Source organism: Aphelocoma coerulescens, chromosome 21, assembly GCF_041296385.1.
Source record: "Aphelocoma coerulescens isolate FSJ_1873_10779 chromosome 21, UR_Acoe_1.0, whole genome shotgun sequence".
NCBI lineage: Eukaryota > Metazoa > Chordata > Aves > Passeriformes > Corvidae > Aphelocoma > Aphelocoma coerulescens.
The window spans coordinates 260,672-277,777 of record NC_091034.1 but is presented as its reverse complement, the minus strand read 5'-3'; the positions used below and the strand labels follow the sequence as shown (position 1 = coordinate 277,777).

The 17,106-nt window shown below is 53.4% G+C and overlaps 1 protein-coding gene across 2 annotated transcripts; it reads left to right on the top strand.

Moving 5' to 3' along the window:
- The first annotated feature begins 2,380 nt into the window (after positions 1–2,380).
- On the top strand, positions 2,381–15,512 carry SLC2A1 (solute carrier family 2 member 1). Of its 2 annotated transcripts, XM_069034724.1 has the most exons (11): positions 2,381–2,419; positions 7,250–7,342; positions 10,633–10,793; positions 10,938–11,178; positions 11,522–11,684; positions 11,764–11,951; positions 12,043–12,147; positions 12,247–12,348; positions 12,580–12,783; positions 13,794–13,985; positions 14,681–15,512. In XM_069034724.1, exons 1-11 carry the CDS (start codon positions 2,402–2,404, stop codon positions 14,681–14,683), a joined length of 1,470 nt encoding a protein of 489 aa, XP_068890825.1. In that variant the 5' UTR covers positions 2,381–2,401; the 3' UTR covers positions 14,684–15,512. The 2 variants fall into 2 exon arrangements, with proteins under 2 accessions (XP_068890825.1, XP_068890824.1); XM_069034723.1 differs by having other exon boundaries at positions 13,794–15,512.
- Positions 15,513–17,106: the final 1,594 nt, after the last annotated feature.

Here is a 17,106-nt window from a genome sequence, read left to right as displayed (position 1 = left end):
CGTGCAGGTGTGCAAACCCTTGCAGCACACAGAGAGCCACACAGCCCCTTGCACACTCACACACATGTACAGCAGCGCACACCCTTGCACACTCATGCGCCCACGCCCTTGCGCACTCACATGGGCACAAACAAGCACGTGGACACACATCCCACTCATGCTCACGCTCGTGCACACACACAGTCGCACACAGGAACCCTGACACAAGTGCGGTTCGCATGCACAGACGTGTGCACACGCGCTCCCGCACGTGCAGCACACACAGGACACAGCCTGCACTCACACCTGCACTCACACCTGCACTCACACCTGCACTCACACCTGCACTCACACACACACACACACAGCGGGACACTCACCTGCCCACACCCGCCACACCTGCAGCCCCATGCAATCACGGGCGTGTGTTTGCACACACGCACTCACACACACTCACACGTGTGCAGCGACACGCAGAGCTGCACACGTGCACACACAAACTCACACTCACACACAGACAGACACACACACAGAGCTGCACACGTGCACACACAAACTCACACTCACACACAGACAGACACACACACAGAGCTGCACACGTGCACACACAAACTCACACTCACACACACACAGACACACACAGAGCTGCACACGTGCACACACAAACTCACACTCACACACACAGACACACACACAGAGCTGCACACGTGCACACACAAACTCACACTCACACACACAGACACACACACAGAGCTGCACACGTGCACACACAAACTCACACTCACACACACACACACAGACACACAGAGCTGCACACGTGCACACACAAACTCACACTCACACACACAGACACACACACAGAGCTGCACACGTGCACACACAAACTCACACTCACACACACACAGACACACAGAGCTGCACACGTGCACACACAAACTCACACTCACACACAGACACACACACAGAGCTGCACACGTGCACACACAAACTCACACTCACACACACACAGACACACACACAGAGCTGCACACGTGCACACACAAACTCACACTCACACACACACACAGACACACAGAGCTGCACACGTGCACACACAAACTCACACTCACACACTCCTCCCCCGCACTAACACACACACACTCAGTCCCACACACATGCACACAGTGGCACACACGCCTGCACGCTCTCTCTCTCTCTCTCACACACACGTGCACTCTGCACACACACACTCACACACACGTAAACACAGTGACACCCACCACCCCCCACATGTGCACGCTCCCGCGTGTGTATTTACACACATACACATCTGTACGCAGTGACACACACACAGACACAGACAGACAGACACACACACGCGCGCACACACACAGACACACACACACAGACAGACACACACACACAGACACAGACACAGACAGACACACAGACACACACACACAGACAGACACACAGACACACACACAGACACAGACACAGACAGACACACAGACACACACACACAGACAGACACACAGACACACACACACACAGACAGACATACACAGACACACACACAGACAGACAGACATACACAGACACACAGACAGACACACAGACACACACACAGACAGACACACAGACAGACACACACACACAGACACACACACACACAGACAGACATACACAGACACACAGACAGACATACACAGACACACACACAGACACACAGACAGACACACACACAGAGACATACACAGACAGACAGACACACAGACAGACATACACAGACACACACACAGACAGACACACAGACACACACACACAGACACACAGACACACAGACAGACACACGGACAGACACACACACAGACACACACACACACAGACACAGACAGACAGACAGACACACACACACACACACAGACACACAGACACACACACAGACACACAGACACACACACACAGACAGACATACACAGACACACAGCCCCACTCTCCCACGCTCCCTCCCCGCTCCCGCTCCCGCCCCTCCCCCCCGCCCACGTGCAGCCCCGCACGCGCCGCCGCCCCCCGCGCGCCCCCTCCCACGCCCCCCGCCCGCCGCCCCCTCGGCCCCGGCCCCGCCCCCTCCCCGACACCGCCCAATGGGCGCCGCCCCCTCGGCCCCGGCCCCGCCCCCTCCCCGACACCGCCCAATGGGCGCCGCCCCCTCGGCGCCGGCCCCGCCCCCTCCCCAACACCGCCCAATGGGCACCGCCCCCTCGGCGCCGGCCCCGCCCCCTCCCCGACACCGCCCAATGGGCGCCGCCGCCTCGCGCCGCCCCCGCCCGCGCTCTTAAGCGGCTCCAATGCCCGGGCGGCGGCCGCGCCTCCGCCCCGCTCCGCTCCGCGCCCCGCGCCCCGCGCAGCGCCCCGGCCCCGCCGCCCGCACGGCCCCGCCATGGACACCGGCAGCAAGGTGAGCCCGCGCCCCCCGCCCTGCGTTACACAACCCCGGGGCCGCCCCCGCACGCGCGCGGCCCCCGGGCCGCCCCCGCACGCGCGCGGCCCCCGCCGCCCGCCGCGAACACCTTTTGGCGTTGTTTTTTACCCTAAACCTGAGTGGAGCCCTCTCCAAAGAGCGGCTGATGCCGGCTCGGCGTCTCGTAGCGCGCTCGGCAGCCACTTTTGGGCTCCCCCCCCCCCGAAACGCGGAACCGCGAGGGAGCGACCCAAAACTGTCCCTTTTGACCCTATTTCGGGAGGGGGGGGCGGAGGTGGCCCCAGAGCCCGGCAAGGGCCGAGGTGGCTTTTGGGGGGTGCGAGGTTGGGATGACGCCGCCGGGACCCTCCGGATCCCCTCAGTGTTGGTGTTCAGCTGGGCACATCCCGCCTGGAGCTCCTGACCCAATTGCTATTAATTTATCCCAAACTGTGAGTTATTAAATGCTCTGAGCTCGCCCGGTCGCTCGGCAGCGGCCGGGATCCCCCAACACCCTCCCCATCCCAAATTAATTGATTTATAATTAATTTGGGGGGGGTAAAAGCCCAAAACGATCCTGGTGGTTAATTCCAGCAGGTCACTGTTATCAACCCCCATTTGCTTCATCCCAACCACCAAAACATTCCCGTCCTCCCAAGCATTCCCATCTGGGAACGGTGGGGATAAATCCAAGTGGGTTTTTGGGGGGTGAGGGATCGGGGGGATGTGTTTAGAAATTGGACTGCGTGGCGGCACGAAGTGTAATAACCCCCAAATCGTGATTTTATCCTGATTAAAGATGTGACGGGAACGATCCCCCTTGGTATTTCAACCCCCCCTTCCCCCCCCCCCCCCATTAAACATGAGCTACACAATTTTCTTAAATTTAATGGCTCTATATGTATCTGTATATGTAGCTCCTATTTTTAAATGATTTTGTTCCGAGCCGGCTCGGAACAGCGCCTGTTTTCCAGGATGAGTGGTGGGATCGGGGGTGGGAGCCGGGAACGTGCCGGCCGGCAGCGCGGTGATGGGGGCAGGAATTAAACGCAAATTTGGTCTCGTACCCAAATCCGAGGCGCTTTAACTCCCGGCTTCCCGAATGGAGTCGGAGTCGCGTTCCCGCTGCTTTTCCAGCTCTGTAACTCCCCGCCTTGGATGGATTTGGGTTAGAAATGATTAATTTTTGTAAAGGTAATTAATCGCAGGGCTGATTTGCCGAGCGCTGATGGGCGACGCTTCCATCCAGAGTGTGTTTTGCATGGAAAAAAACCGGATTTTTCATGGAAGCAGCTGGCGGTTCGGAGGTGGGGGACTAACTCCCAATCCCCTTTAAATTTAATAATTAATATTATTAACCCAGGATGGGGTGGTTTTTTTTTTTTTTTTTTTTTGTTGCACATTCCGTGTGTATTTTCCAGCTCATTCCATGCAAAAACGTCTCCCATGCTTGTCGCAGTTGCAAAACTCGCCGGGATCGTGTCGCCGTCCCTGGATGACCTTTAAGTGGGGAAGAAAAATAAATAAAAAAATCACATTCCGCCACTCCGATGCTTCTTCCCATCCCCCCGGTTCTCTCCCACAGCCCAAATCCCACCCCGTCCCCACAGTGCCAGTGCCACCCCCAAATTCTCTGGGTTTAAGTCCCCTCCTGTGGGTTCGGAGTGGATTTTTTCCGCTTTTCGGTGGGGGTGCGAGCTTTTCCCGTGCTGGGAGGCAGCTGCAGCCGTGTTGTCCATGTGCCCTCGCTCCCAGGAATATGCAAATGAGTGTGCAAGGGGCTGCACCCACTCCCCACATCCCCTCTTCCACCCCCGGTTGGGAGCACTCGGGAGCAGCCTCTGGGCTGCTGCTTAAATCCTCATGGATCATTTTAATGGTGTCTTTGTCATGTGGATTTTCCCAAAATTCCCTTGTGGGACCCCCTTTTTTAACTATTATTTTGATTTTTAAGGAATTTTTATTTTTTCTTGCTCCATAGGACAGATAGCATCCCAAAATCCTCCATGACAGAATGAAAAAAGAATTTGAATTCCCTCCTAAGACTCTTTTTAAAAAAAATACTGTTTTAAAGGAATAAGTAATTTCTGTGTTTCATGAGGCAGCAGCATCCCCAAACCCTCCATGGTGGAGTAAAAAAAAATGGGATATCCTCCTGGGACCTTTTTTTTTTCATGTTATTGCTCATTTGCTTTTAAAGAAATTATTAATTCACTTGATCCGTGAAACAATCAGCATCCCAAAATTGCCCAAATTCTTCTGCACCGGAGTAAAAAAAGTTCAAATTCCCTTCTGGGACACTTTTTTTTTTAGTACTACTTTGAAGGAATTATGAATTCCCTTTTTCCATGAAGCAGCAGCATCCCAAAATCCTCCGTGCTGGAGTGAAAAAAGTTGGAATTCCCTGCTGGGCCACTCTTTTAATATCTTTGTATTAATATTTCAATATTATTATTATTTTGCTTTTAAAGGGATTATTCATTCCCTTGATCCATGAGGTGGGCTGTATCCCAAAGTCTTTCCAGGCTGGAGGATTAAAAAAAAAAAGGGTTAAAAATAGAGTTGTAAAGCCCAAGGCAGCAGGTCTGGGGGGGCCCTGTCACCCCCACCCCAATCCTCCTTGGACTCTCCTCGCTTCCGTGTTGGAGCTGGGGAGGAAGCAGGAAGCAGCTAAGAAGAAAACAAATACTATAAATTCATTAAAATTCTGGCTTTCCTATAACATAGAGGAATTATTAGGTATAAAGCCCGGAGTTTGGGGTCTAGTTGGGCTTAAGTAAGTTTATTTTTTGGAAATAAGAGGGAATTTGTCCCAAAATTCCTGATAAAGCTGTTTTTCCTGCAAGGAGTTAAAAAAATCTCCCCACAGCCCCACGTGGGGTTTGGCAGGAACTGCCTGGGCTAAGCTGCCCTTAAGAATCTACTTTTTCATTTATTTAATTATTTTTTTTCCCCCCAAACTTGCCTTTAATGGCGACGTTCAAGCCGAAAGGCTCCCGGATCGGAGCCGGGCAGCGTGTTTGGAACAGGGAAGGGAGCGGCAGGAGCTGACTCACCCTGACCCTACTCGGGAATAGCCTCCAAAAAGCCATTTTCCTGACAGTTTGACCCTTTTATCTCTTCAAACTTCTGGAATTTAATCAGAATACAAGGGTTTTGTTCTGGAATTTAATCCAAAAATCTTTTTTCTTTTTTTTTTTTTTTTTTTTTTTCTTTTTTAGTAGCCATGAAAAGTTCTCTTTTCCTAAATGTTAAAATGGAAAAACGCATTTAATTTTTTTTTTTTTTCTTTTTTTTGGGTAGTGGCTGGTGTAGGAGCATCAACGTGTTGTTACCTCTCACCTTCCTGGAGCAAAGTTCATCCGGCTGCTGCATCCTCATCCTTGCAGCCGTGACTCACCTGTGCTCGCCCTACCTAGGGGAGCGCCTGGCAGCTCCCGGGGTGCCCTTTAGCCAGGAAAAGGCAAAATCAGGACCCAAACACATCAGGGTGAACCCTGAAAAGCAAAGGAGAATCACCCCACCCCAAAACCTCCCAATTCCCCCCCCCAGCCCACTCAAATCTCCGAAATCCCTCATTTTTTAATAAGGTTTCCCCGAGCAACAGGTGCTTTCAGCATTCCCATCCTAGGTTTTTGGGGGATGGATAAGGTCACAGTTAGAATTGTGGTGGTTTTGGGGCTTTTTGTGTGTTTTTTTGGGATACCACCAACTTCCCAGCCTGTTTGTGCCCTCCCAAATGCAGCGTTTTCTCCTCGGGGTGGATTTATTCTGAAGCACCGACCAAATCCAAGTGCCAAAACCTCTCTGATTAGTTGTGTTGGGGCCAAGCCTAATTAATGAGCTTCATTAAGGGGCCTGGCTTCATTCCCTCTGCTTTTTCCCTGGGAACTTTCACGCGGAGGGAGGTGGTGGCCGGAGTGGCAAGGTCAGGGAGCAGCATTAATTCCATTATTAAAAGAAAGAGGAAAATGGTTCTTAAATATAAAAAAATATCCTTTTGGTGGGGAAATTGGAGTCACCCCTCCTCATTTAGATGGGATCTGAGACATCGATCCCTTGGGAATATTAATCCAAGACCCCATGGAAGCATCCTTGGGGGTGACATGTTGGTACTTAGGGAGGACCACCCCCTCTCACCCCCCCCCCTCCTCCCCCCCCTCAAATTAAGGGGTTTATAAATTTCACGTGGCTCATCCCAAAGCTGATTAAGTGGGAATGTCGGATCCTGGTTCTAGTGCCGGGAAAATCTCCTGCTTGGGATAATTGGGCCTCTAACGAAGGTGGCCCAAGCGCTGGCCTGCCCTGACCCTGCTCCCGAACAAGGCTCTGATTGTTGCTCCGGCTCAGGCGGGAGGAAGAGGAGGCCTGGGAAGGCTTTGCCAACTAACCAGGATTTTGCTCAGCGACTCTTAATTAGACTCCGATGGAAAACCTTTGTTAGTGACAGCTTCCCGGAGCATCCTCGGCCGGGAGCGCACGGAGGCTCCGCCGTGTCCCGGGAGCGGCCGGCGCTGGCCCGGAGCCCGGTGGTCACGGGGAGCCTCCGAGGGGACCCTTGGAGCCCCGATAACACCTCCGCCCCACTCCAGGGCCGAATTCCTGGAATCCCCCAAACCCTGGGGTTTTTTTAACTCCCAAAATGACATTTTTATAATTATTTTTCCCCCCTCATCGCCAAAAAAAAAGTGAGTTCTCTCTTTTACCCTGAATATTCGTACTCGCCGCCTTCCCAGCATCTCGTGCAGCGCCCTGGGATCGCTGCGGTGGGGGAGACAGGGCTGCGGGGATCCCAGATTTAACCCCTTCTCCGTGTTTTCCCGGCAGATGACGGCTCGCCTGATGCTGGCTGTGGGAGGAGCGGTGCTGGGCTCCCTCCAGTTCGGATACAACACCGGCGTCATCAACGCCCCGCAGAAGGTGAGCGCTCCCAGAGCCCTCCGGAGGGAAATTCCAGCCCCTCTGTCGCAAAATTCCACACCTTCCCCACCCCCCCCCCCCCCGGCCCCGTGTCCGAAAACAAACCAGCCTCCGCTGCCAGCCTGGCTAAAATAGTACATCCCGCTAGGCAGCTTAGGGCTGTAATGGGATTTGAGAGGGAGTTATTTAGCTCCAGCCTTCCCGGGAGAATTTGTTTCCTCCTTGCTTGGCGTTTTTGTTGGGAAAAATCCCAGCAGTGCCTGCAGGATGCTCTCTGGGTGTGGCCGGTGGAACTTTTAACCTTGGCTCTTAGTGAAGGTTTGGTAACTAATTAAGGTTTGAGTCATCCCAAGTGGCTGCTCCGGACAGAGAGCCCTACCTCGGAGTTTTGCATCCCGGGAGGAGAGGGGGTTGGCTGGGAAGTGCTGTAAGGGGAATGGAGCGAAGGAGGTGTTGGCTCCTCCCCTGAAGTAATGCCAGGACCCTCCAGCTGCTGGTAGATACCCGTAGGCCATGGAAAATGGCCACATGACTTTTCCCAAATTTGGTGTCTGTTTGAGGTGTTAAAGACTTGGAAAATTATCTCAGAATTTCCGAGTGGTACTTGCGGTGTTCCCTGGGCACAGCTCTTGTGCTGGGATAAGGTGTGGAGGGACAGCCTGGGCTCTGGCGGGAGCCCCAAGTGTCACCACCCCAAAGAATTCAACCCACCAGGGCAGGATCCAGCAGCCAGAGTTTAATCCCATCCCAGTGGATGGCTCTGGAATGTCACCTCAAACGTTGGGAAAACTCCTCATGGGAGAGAAGACCCCGTGGAAAAATTCCCCAGGCCCCATCAGTGTGGCAAGAGGAAAAAAAACAGGAATTTGTTCGAGGTGTTGCATTATCTGGTATTGAATCCTGCAATTCAATTTCTGTGGCTGGAGGCTGCAGCTCCCACCCAGAACCTGCAGGGCGCTGCTGAAGGCATCAACCTCCTAAAATATCCCGATGCCTCCTTGCTTTCACATGGACTGGTCTGATGTTGGGCATGCTTGTTCTTGGGTGGCCCTAAGCACCCTGCCTGGGAGACAGGCAATGGAGCAGTGTTTGAACCGTTGGAGCTGGGAAATCCCTGGGATTGCACTGAGGAGCTTCTCCCTGGCATCTGCCCTCATTTTCCCAAGCTCTGGCACCGTGGGAAGCAGGAATGCTGTGATCACCACCCTGGTCGGAGCCCATCCCAGGAGGACCTTTGTTTCCCTGGACTGAAGGATTTCTCTTCATCCTCTCACAGCTGGCTGCTCCGGGTGACATGGGCAGGGATCAGCTGTGAGCTTCCCATGGGACTGAGCTCCTGTGCCCGCAGCCCCCAGCAAATCCAGACCCTCCTGATGGGTGTTGCCACAGTTTTCCTCATGATTTTGGGTATGAATCCCTGGGGCTCAGGCCAGGAGGAGTCACGTGGTGCAGGACAAGTCACCTGTGTTGGGTGGAAGGATTTGGGATGCTCCATGTGGGAGCATGAAGGCAGATGGGATGAGGGTCGTCCTGGGCAGCAGGATGTGCTGGACACGGGGCCTCATCCCAGCTTTAAGAATGGGGACACACTGGGTGTGGGTTTTAGATAGGGACACGTTACTGTGCAGGACTGGAATGCATTGGAATTGGAATGGGGGTGCATTGGGATAAACTGGGGCACAGGATGGGGATGCATGGAGGTGCAGGACTGGGACAGGAATGCCTCAGGATGCACTGGGGCACAGGATGGGGATGCACTGGGATAAACTGGAGTGAAAGGTTGGGATGAGGATGCACAGGGATGCAGAGTTGCCATGGGGATGCATTGAGATGCATCCAAGCACAGGATTGGGATGCACTGGTATTGGGATTCATGGAACTGCAGGATGGGGATGCATCACAATGCTCAGCTGAAAAGGGGGGGAAAAGCCCCAGTTTTAGGGAAAACAATTTTTTTTTTCACCCTTCTCCCTTTAAACCCGTTTTTCATCCCCTCCTCTGCCCCAAAAAATATTGGACTCTTCAAAGCATCCCTTTTTTCAGGAGGAAGTGGGCTAGGAGGAGGTGTTATTTTCAGAGACCCCCTGGCTCTACTGAGAGCCTGAGCCAGCCCAAACTTCTCCAATAATCCAATCAATTATTTATTTTGGGGATGTTGGGAAAAGCATCCAAACCTCCAGGTGAAACAGAAGGGAACAAAATCACTTAAATATGTCAACTCTAATGGGTTGGTTTTTTTTCCTTTGGAAAAGGAACAACTCAGAAAAATAATAGTACTGGGACTTGTATCCAGTGCAGTGTGAATTTCTTGTGCTGTCTCTGCCAGGGCTCCTGTTTGGGCTTGGAGGGATGGGAAAAGTGGAAAGTGAAGCACGATGGTGTAAACAGTGAATTGGGAGTGAAACCCTTCAGAACAGCAGAATCTTGGAGCCACCTGAGGCCCAGCAGAGCAGGGAATCTCTGCAATTTCTGCTCCTTCCAACTTGGGTTGGTGGGGTGTTATGGAGCCCTTTGCTTTGGTGGTTTGGGGATGACTGACCCTTAAATCATGGTATTATGAAGGATTTGGGTTGGAAGGGACCTTTAAAGGGTCATTTAGGCCATTTCCCAGCCATGGGCAGGGACGGGAAGTTGGTGAAGCTACCAGTGATGGGCTGGCTTTAAAAATACATTAAAAGTGTACAAAATGTATATAAATGTATATATTTTGTATATGTGTATACTTTTTGTGTATAAAAATATACCAAACTTATATAAAAAGATCAAAAATTTATATAAAACCCCCTAAAATTCACAAACCAGGCTGTTCTTAGTGTTTCAAACCAAGGCCTGTGTTGGGTGTTGGCATCACAGTCCTGCAGAACCGTGGCAGAGATTGTGTGTTATGGAATTCTTGGGGGAAAAAACCCTGGAAATCCAACTCCGGGAGTGTCCAAGGGGATGGGAACTGCCCTGTGTTCCTTCCCTTCCTCTGCGGGGCTGGCACATCTCTGGCTCCTGCCCTGCCCTGGGGAGCAGCGTGACCTCCCCGTGCCCGCCCGGCGAGTTTTGGCAGCGCAGTCTCTCCCTCTCCGGGCAGGGTGAGTCCAGAACCCGTCCGGCTGCATTTCCCCCACGTATCCCAGCAGGTTCCCTCCCTTGGGCTGGAGCCGAGCCTCGACCGGCGGCCCCGGCGATGGTGACGCGTTGTCTTGTGAGCCGCGGTGGCCGCGGGGACTCGTCCCTCTGGCGGCGCGGCCGAAGCGGGGGCGGGTTTGATGCGTGGTTTGGTTCCTCTCCTTGTTTTCCAGGTGATTGAGGATTTCTACAACCGCACGTGGCTGTACCGATACCAGGAGCCCATCAGCCCTGCCACCCTTACCACGCTCTGGTCCCTCTCTGTTGCCATCTTCTCTGTCGGGGGCATGATTGGCTCCTTCTCTGTGGGTCTCTTTGTCAATCGCTTTGGAAGGTGAGCTCTGAGCCTGCTGGATCCCTGGTGGATCACTCAGTGGGGAGGTTGTGCTGCCTCACCCCACCCTGGCGTTCCAGGACTGCCAAGGGCTGATTTTGGGGTTCTCCTGGTGTTCCTCATCTCTCCTCCATCCCTCTCCAGACGCAATTCCATGCTGATGTCCAACATCCTAGCCTTTGTGTCAGCTGTCCTCATGGGCTTCTCCAAGATGGCTTTTTCCTTTGAGATGCTCATCCTTGGCCGCTTCATCATCGGCCTCTACTCTGGCCTCACCACGGGTTTCGTGCCCATGTACGTGGGTGAGGTGTCCCCCACTGCCTTGCGGGGGGCCTTGGGGACCTTCCACCAGCTTGGCATTGTCCTGGGCATCCTCATCGCACAGGTGAGCACTGGAGAATGTTTTGGGGGGAGGGGTTCCCCTTTTTATTGATCCTGACACTCATCAGGGCCTGCAGGGATGAGATGCTGTGGATCTGCACTGCCTTTCAGGTGGAGCTGGGGTGGGAGGGGTGGAACTGGAGCTCAGCAGGAGCAGGGTTGCTGTGGGATCTGAAGGTTTGGGATGGGCAGCATCAGGATGTTGACATCTGTTGGCCACCTGGAAGCAGCAGAGGAGTCCCTCCAATGGATGTCCCAGCTTGGAGTGCACCATAAATTGCAGAGTTGTGTCCAACCAGGACTTTTCCAGCTGGGTTGGGTGGCTCAATCCCTCTTCTCCTCCTCAGGTGTTTGGCTTGGACTTGATCATGGGAAATGACTCTCTCTGGCCACTGCTGCTGGGCTTCATCTTCGTTCCTGCCCTGCTGCAGTGCATCATCCTGCCCTTTGCCCCCGAGAGCCCCCGGTTCCTGCTCATCAACCGCAACGAGGAGAACAAAGCCAAGAGTGGTGAGTGACTCCTCCGCAGGGCCCATCCCGGCACTCTGGAGGGTCCTCGGCATCTCCTGACCCCACCTCTCCTTCTCAGTCCTCAAGAAGCTGCGGGGCACAACGGATGTGAGCAGCGACCTGCAGGAGATGAAGGAGGAGAGCCGGCAGATGATGAGGGAGAAGAAGGTCACCATCATGGAGCTGTTCCGCTCACCCATGTACCGCCAGCCCATCCTCATCGCCATTGTCCTGCAGCTCTCCCAGCAGCTTTCAGGGATCAATGCGGTGAGTCTGGGTGGGATCTGAATGCCAGGGGTTGGCTTGGTTCACCCAGAGCTCCAGGACCTGACTTGTGGCACCTTCCTGCCCTTTGTAGGTCTTCTACTACTCCACCAGCATCTTTGAGAAGTCGGGGGTGGAGCAGCCTGTCTACGCCACCATTGGCTCTGGTGTGGTGAACACAGCCTTCACCGTGGTCTCAGTGAGTTTTGGGGCCTCCCAGGGTCTCTCCAGGGAAGGTGGGAGAAGGGGCCTTTCCTGCAAGCTGGAGAGGTGCTGACGGGCCATGTCCATCCCACAGCTGTTCGTGGTGGAGCGAGCCGGGCGCAGGACCCTTCACCTCATCGGGCTGGCGGGGATGGCTGGATGTGCCATTCTCATGACCATCGCCCTCACACTGCTGGTGAGTGCTGGGGAGGCTGGGAGGAGGAGGTTGAAGAGGGATGGTTGGAGTGGAGGAATGACTTATTCCTCCTTGAGGTGATGGCTGAGCACTCAGTCCCCATTGTCACATCTCTCCTGAGCTCCCAGAATTCCAGTTTCCAGCTCATGGCTCCTCTGCCAGCACCAGCTGAGGTGTCCAGGTGATGTGTTCCCTTCACGGCACTGACCTTCTCCCTTTCCCTTGGCCTAGGATCAAATGCCCTGGATGTCCTACCTCAGCATTGTGGCCATCTTTGGGTTTGTGGCCTTCTTTGAGATCGGCCCAGGCCCCATCCCATGGTTCATCGTGGCAGAGCTGTTCAGCCAAGGCCCCCGTCCCGCCGCTTTCGCCGTGGCTGGGCTCTCCAACTGGACCTCCAACTTCATCGTGGGAATGGGCTTCCAGTACATTGCGGTAATCACGGCTGGAATACTGGGGGAGGGGGGGGGTGTGACTGGGGATACAGGAATCTGGGAGTCCCAGGGGATCCCAGGAATCCTCCAGGGGAGTCTCAGTCCCACCCTTTGAGGCTGTGTTGGTTCAGGGTGGATCCAGATCCCAGTTCTGGATCAGAGATGGAAAGAGTGTCCAGCTGGATCCCCACGCCAGAGTTCAGTGCAGGATCCCATTGCTGGACCCTGCTGCCAAATCCAAATCCTGGGTCTGGTTGCTGGTTCCTGGTGCTGGATCACGTTGCCAGATCTTGGTGTGGTGTTCTGGTGTCAGATCTTGGTGCCAAATCCTGCTGCTGGATCCCAGTGTTGAATTCCAGGGCCACATCCTTGAGTCCTAAAACCTGGGCTGAGGTGGTTTGGGTGGGTTAAGGTCCCTTGGGAAGGAGGACTTGAGCTGGAACTGGACTCAGTGTTCCTTATGGAACTTGAGATGTTCCTTGAAAGGAGGACCCGGCTCTTGGATGGCCATGGCAGGTGTGGGCAGGGTGCTACCAGCTGATCCTTCAGCCATGGCCCATCGCTCTGAGTCCAGAGAGGGGAACAGGGCTGGGGAAGGGTCTGGAGCACCAGGAGCAGCTGAGGGAACTGGCGGGGCTCCACCTGGAGAAAAGGAGGCTCAGGGGGGACCTTCTGGTTCTCCACAACTCCCTGACAGGAGGGTGCACCTGCCAGGAGTCAGGCTCTGCTCCCAGGAAACAAGGGACAGGAGGAGAGGAAAGGGCCCCAAGCTGTGCCAGGGGAGGTTTAGATTGGATATTGAGAAAATTTCTTCATGAAAAGGGTGGTCAGGGAGGTGGTGGAGTCACAATCCCTGGAAGTGCTCAAAAACATGTGGATGTGGCACTTGGGGACATGGGTTAGGGGTGGATCTGGCAGTGCTGGGCTGGTGGTTGGACTCGATCTTGGCAGGCTCCTTGATTCTGTGACCTCCATCCATGCACTCACATCCCCCTTTCCCTTCAATCCCAGCAACTCTGCGGCTCCTACGTCTTCATCATCTTCACGGTGCTGCTCGTGCTCTTCTTCATCTTCACCTACTTCAAGGTGCCGGAGACCAAAGGCCGGACCTTCGACGAGATTGCCTCGGGCTTCCGGCAGGGTGGGGGCGGCCAGAGCGACAAGACCCCGGACGAGTTCCACAGCCTGGGCGCTGACTCGCAGGTGTAACCGGGACCCCCGGCACCGCCGCCCCCTGAATCTGGGGGGACTTTTTAAAACACTTTGTACAGACCCCAGGCAGGAGGGAGTGGGGGGGGTCCGTCTCCGATGCCCCTTCTCCTGCCTCCCCCAGTGGTTTATTGGGGACAGACTGACCTATTTTATTATCATTTTTTTTTTTCTGCTAGAAATGATTTTTATTTTGTTTTTTAGCTGGTTTTGCGTCCAAGATTTCAAAGCCGATAGGTGTTTTATAAACCCAGCCATGCAGCCTCCACCAGCAGGAGGGCAATTCCCTGTTTTTTTATTAACGACGCAATAGTTATTTAACAGAAAATCACATAGAGGAAGTTTTTTAAAAGCTGGAAACTTATTTTTAACATTCTAATCATAGAGGAAAAAAAAAAAATCGCATAAATTGACTAAATCTAATATTTTTTTAAAAAAGAAACTACCAAGAAAATGAGTCATTTTTTAAAGTCTCCTTGATTTCAAGCCCCGCAGTGGGTTCGTGGATGGGGACCTCCCGCCCGGGGCAGCGTGGAGGACGGAGCCGTCCGCATGGATTGGTTGGAAAGGTCAATCCCTTGCCGCAGGCTCCTCTCCTTTCGCCTGAATTCCAGCTGGGAGGGGAAAATGGGAGGGGGATGTGTTCTTGTTGAATTTTGGGATTAATCTCGGCAATATTTGCCCGACAGTGAAGCGCCAGCGGCAGCCGCACACGACAACATCCCCCTCCATCACCACCCCCATCCTGGGAGTCACCAAAATCCAGCACTGCATGGATACAGCCGTTTCCTGCTCTGTGTATAGACTGGAAGATATTTATATTATATATATTTTTGTTCAATGGTTGTTAATAGTAGACATTTAAGTTATAGCATTTCTGATTTGACAAGCCAAGTACTGTAAATATTCTCGGAGTATATTCACACTGTATAATGTATACAAAAGGTACAGAAAAAGGTTATAGTTTCTATAGCAACTAAGAAAAAAAAGCTTGTACATGATTAGGATGACTTTTGTATAGTTCTGCACTGTAGTTGTATCTATTGCACTGAATTTCAGGCTGTAGTATATTAAAGAAAAAAAATACACATGAGAAATATTGTCCTTTTCAAACAAAACTGAAAACACACACAAAAAAAAAAAGCATTTCCCTGAGTGCAGCTGGTGTGGGAGCTCCTGGCACATTCCCAAAGCCACAGGGAGGGTTGTTTTTTTTGTTTGTGTTGGGTGGGGGGTTTTTTTGTTGTTGTTGTTTTTTTTTTTTTAATAGTATCTTTTTTTTAATTTATTTGTCTGGTTTGGAAGTGATGACACTTGACCACACGTGAAAGAAAAATAAAGGTTGGGGGCGGGGGGAGTAAAATAAATCTCTTTAAAAATGCCCGTGCTCAGCTGGTTGTGGCACAGCTGTGCCAAGCTGTGGGGGTGTGTGTGGTTTTTTTTTAAGCAAATCCCTGCAGTGAAGTGCTAAGGGGAAGGTGTGTGGTGTGAACAATAAAGGAGAATGTGAGCAGCCACCCAGCCCCGGTGTCCTGTGCCTTTATTTCTTGGAGCCAGACTTTCCCTGCCCTGCCAGGGGTGGGGGGGGGGGGGGGGTTCTGGGAGTGCGTGTCCCTGCAAAGCTTTTTCCACCACGGGAACGACTCACCTGGTTGCAAAATACCTGCTCTGGGTGTACGACCTGGTTTTAATTGCCTGGAGCAGCCTGGGCTGGGATCACGGGGGTGCCCTGGCTGGAGCTGTCCTGCCCTGTGGATCCCAAACCTGCTCCCCTGGCCTGGGACAGAGCTTTAGTCATGCCACGAGCACCTGAGCAAGGGAAGGGAGGGAGGAGGTTGCTGCTGCTCTGTGGATTTGGTTTTTTCACCTTCAGCTGAGAAAGTGCCAAGAACTGCAAGCCCAAACACTTTCGGGCAAAGAAATGCTGATCTTGGTCACTTCAGGCTTTTTTCTATTTATTGAAGCAGCTCTTTGCCCTGCAGGGCGCACACTGGGCATGGCTGTTGAAGTGTCTTTTACAGCTCCCCAGAATGTTCTTTCTGTGCCCAGAGCTCCTCTCCTCACTCTGCTGTTTCATTCCTGGCTCCAGGGGATGCTCAGCCCTGCACAACCTTCATTTCCAGGCTGGGTTTGTTTTGTTGAACATCCAGAGCAGCCACACGGTCCCACAGGCTCAGCCTGGGAGCACTGGAAGGATTACAGCCATGACCGAGCTCCAAATCCCTGGTGACCCAAATCCCTGTGCCCTGGGGCACTGTGCCAGCAGGCACAGTCCCCTAACATCCCCCGCCCCACAGAGGTGGTCGTTCCAGCCCCTTCCAGCACTCCCACCCCATGGAGATGACCATTCCAGCCCTTCCAATATCCCCCACCCCATGGAGGTGGTTATTCCACACCTGATGAGGTGGAGAAACCACCAGCATCTCCCACAGAAGTGTTGGGAGGTCTCCTAGCCCTTCCCCAGGCCTGGGCCGTGCACCCCAAGCAGCCTTATCCCACCCCCTGGAATGGAACGTGGCTGAACCTGCGCTTTTCCAGCAGCAGCAATCCCTGCTAATTGCTCAGGCCCCAGCTTGACGAAGCATTTACAAAGCGCACTTGACTCCAGCCCAACTCGGCGAGGCAATTAAATATTCTCATAAATCCTCCTGAAGTAAATGAGCCTTAATCGGAGCTCAGGGCTCAGCCTGGCACAGGCCAAGATTCCCTTCTCCCCTTTCCCAGCTGTGAGGGATCAGGAGCTCTGGTGGCTGCACCGTGCTTCCCATACTCCCCATGGCCTCTGGAGCCTTCTGGTGGCTGGCCCTGCTCCGGTGTCCTTGTCCCTCCCCAGCAGGGTCACCTCTGTCCTGAGGGGTCTCGCTGTTCCCTGGGGCAGGAGCCAGCTGGGAATGGGCCTTGGGGTGGCACCAGCACCAGAGGCTGGTGGCAGATCCAAGGGGATGTCAGCTCTCTGCCAGAAGGAAACTACATCTCCTTTAGGTTAGAATGCCCAGTGGGAGCCTTTTCTCTCTTTCCCTCAACACTGCTTACAGTCCCTCATGCCTCCCATGGTCCCTCCTGGATGGAAATACTTCCTTGGAACTTCTACCCACGGAAGTGGAACAAAGGAGTC

Coding starts and splice junctions, on each gene's coding strand:
- SLC2A1 (XM_069034723.1), top strand. Junction 7,343..10,632: donor TCATCAACGCCCCGCAGAAG/GTGAGCGCTCCC, acceptor CTTGTTTTCCAG/GTGATTGAGGATTTCTACAA. Junction 11,179..11,521: donor TGGGCATCCTCATCGCACAG/GTGAGCACTGGA, acceptor TCTCCTCCTCAG/GTGTTTGGCTTGGACTTGAT.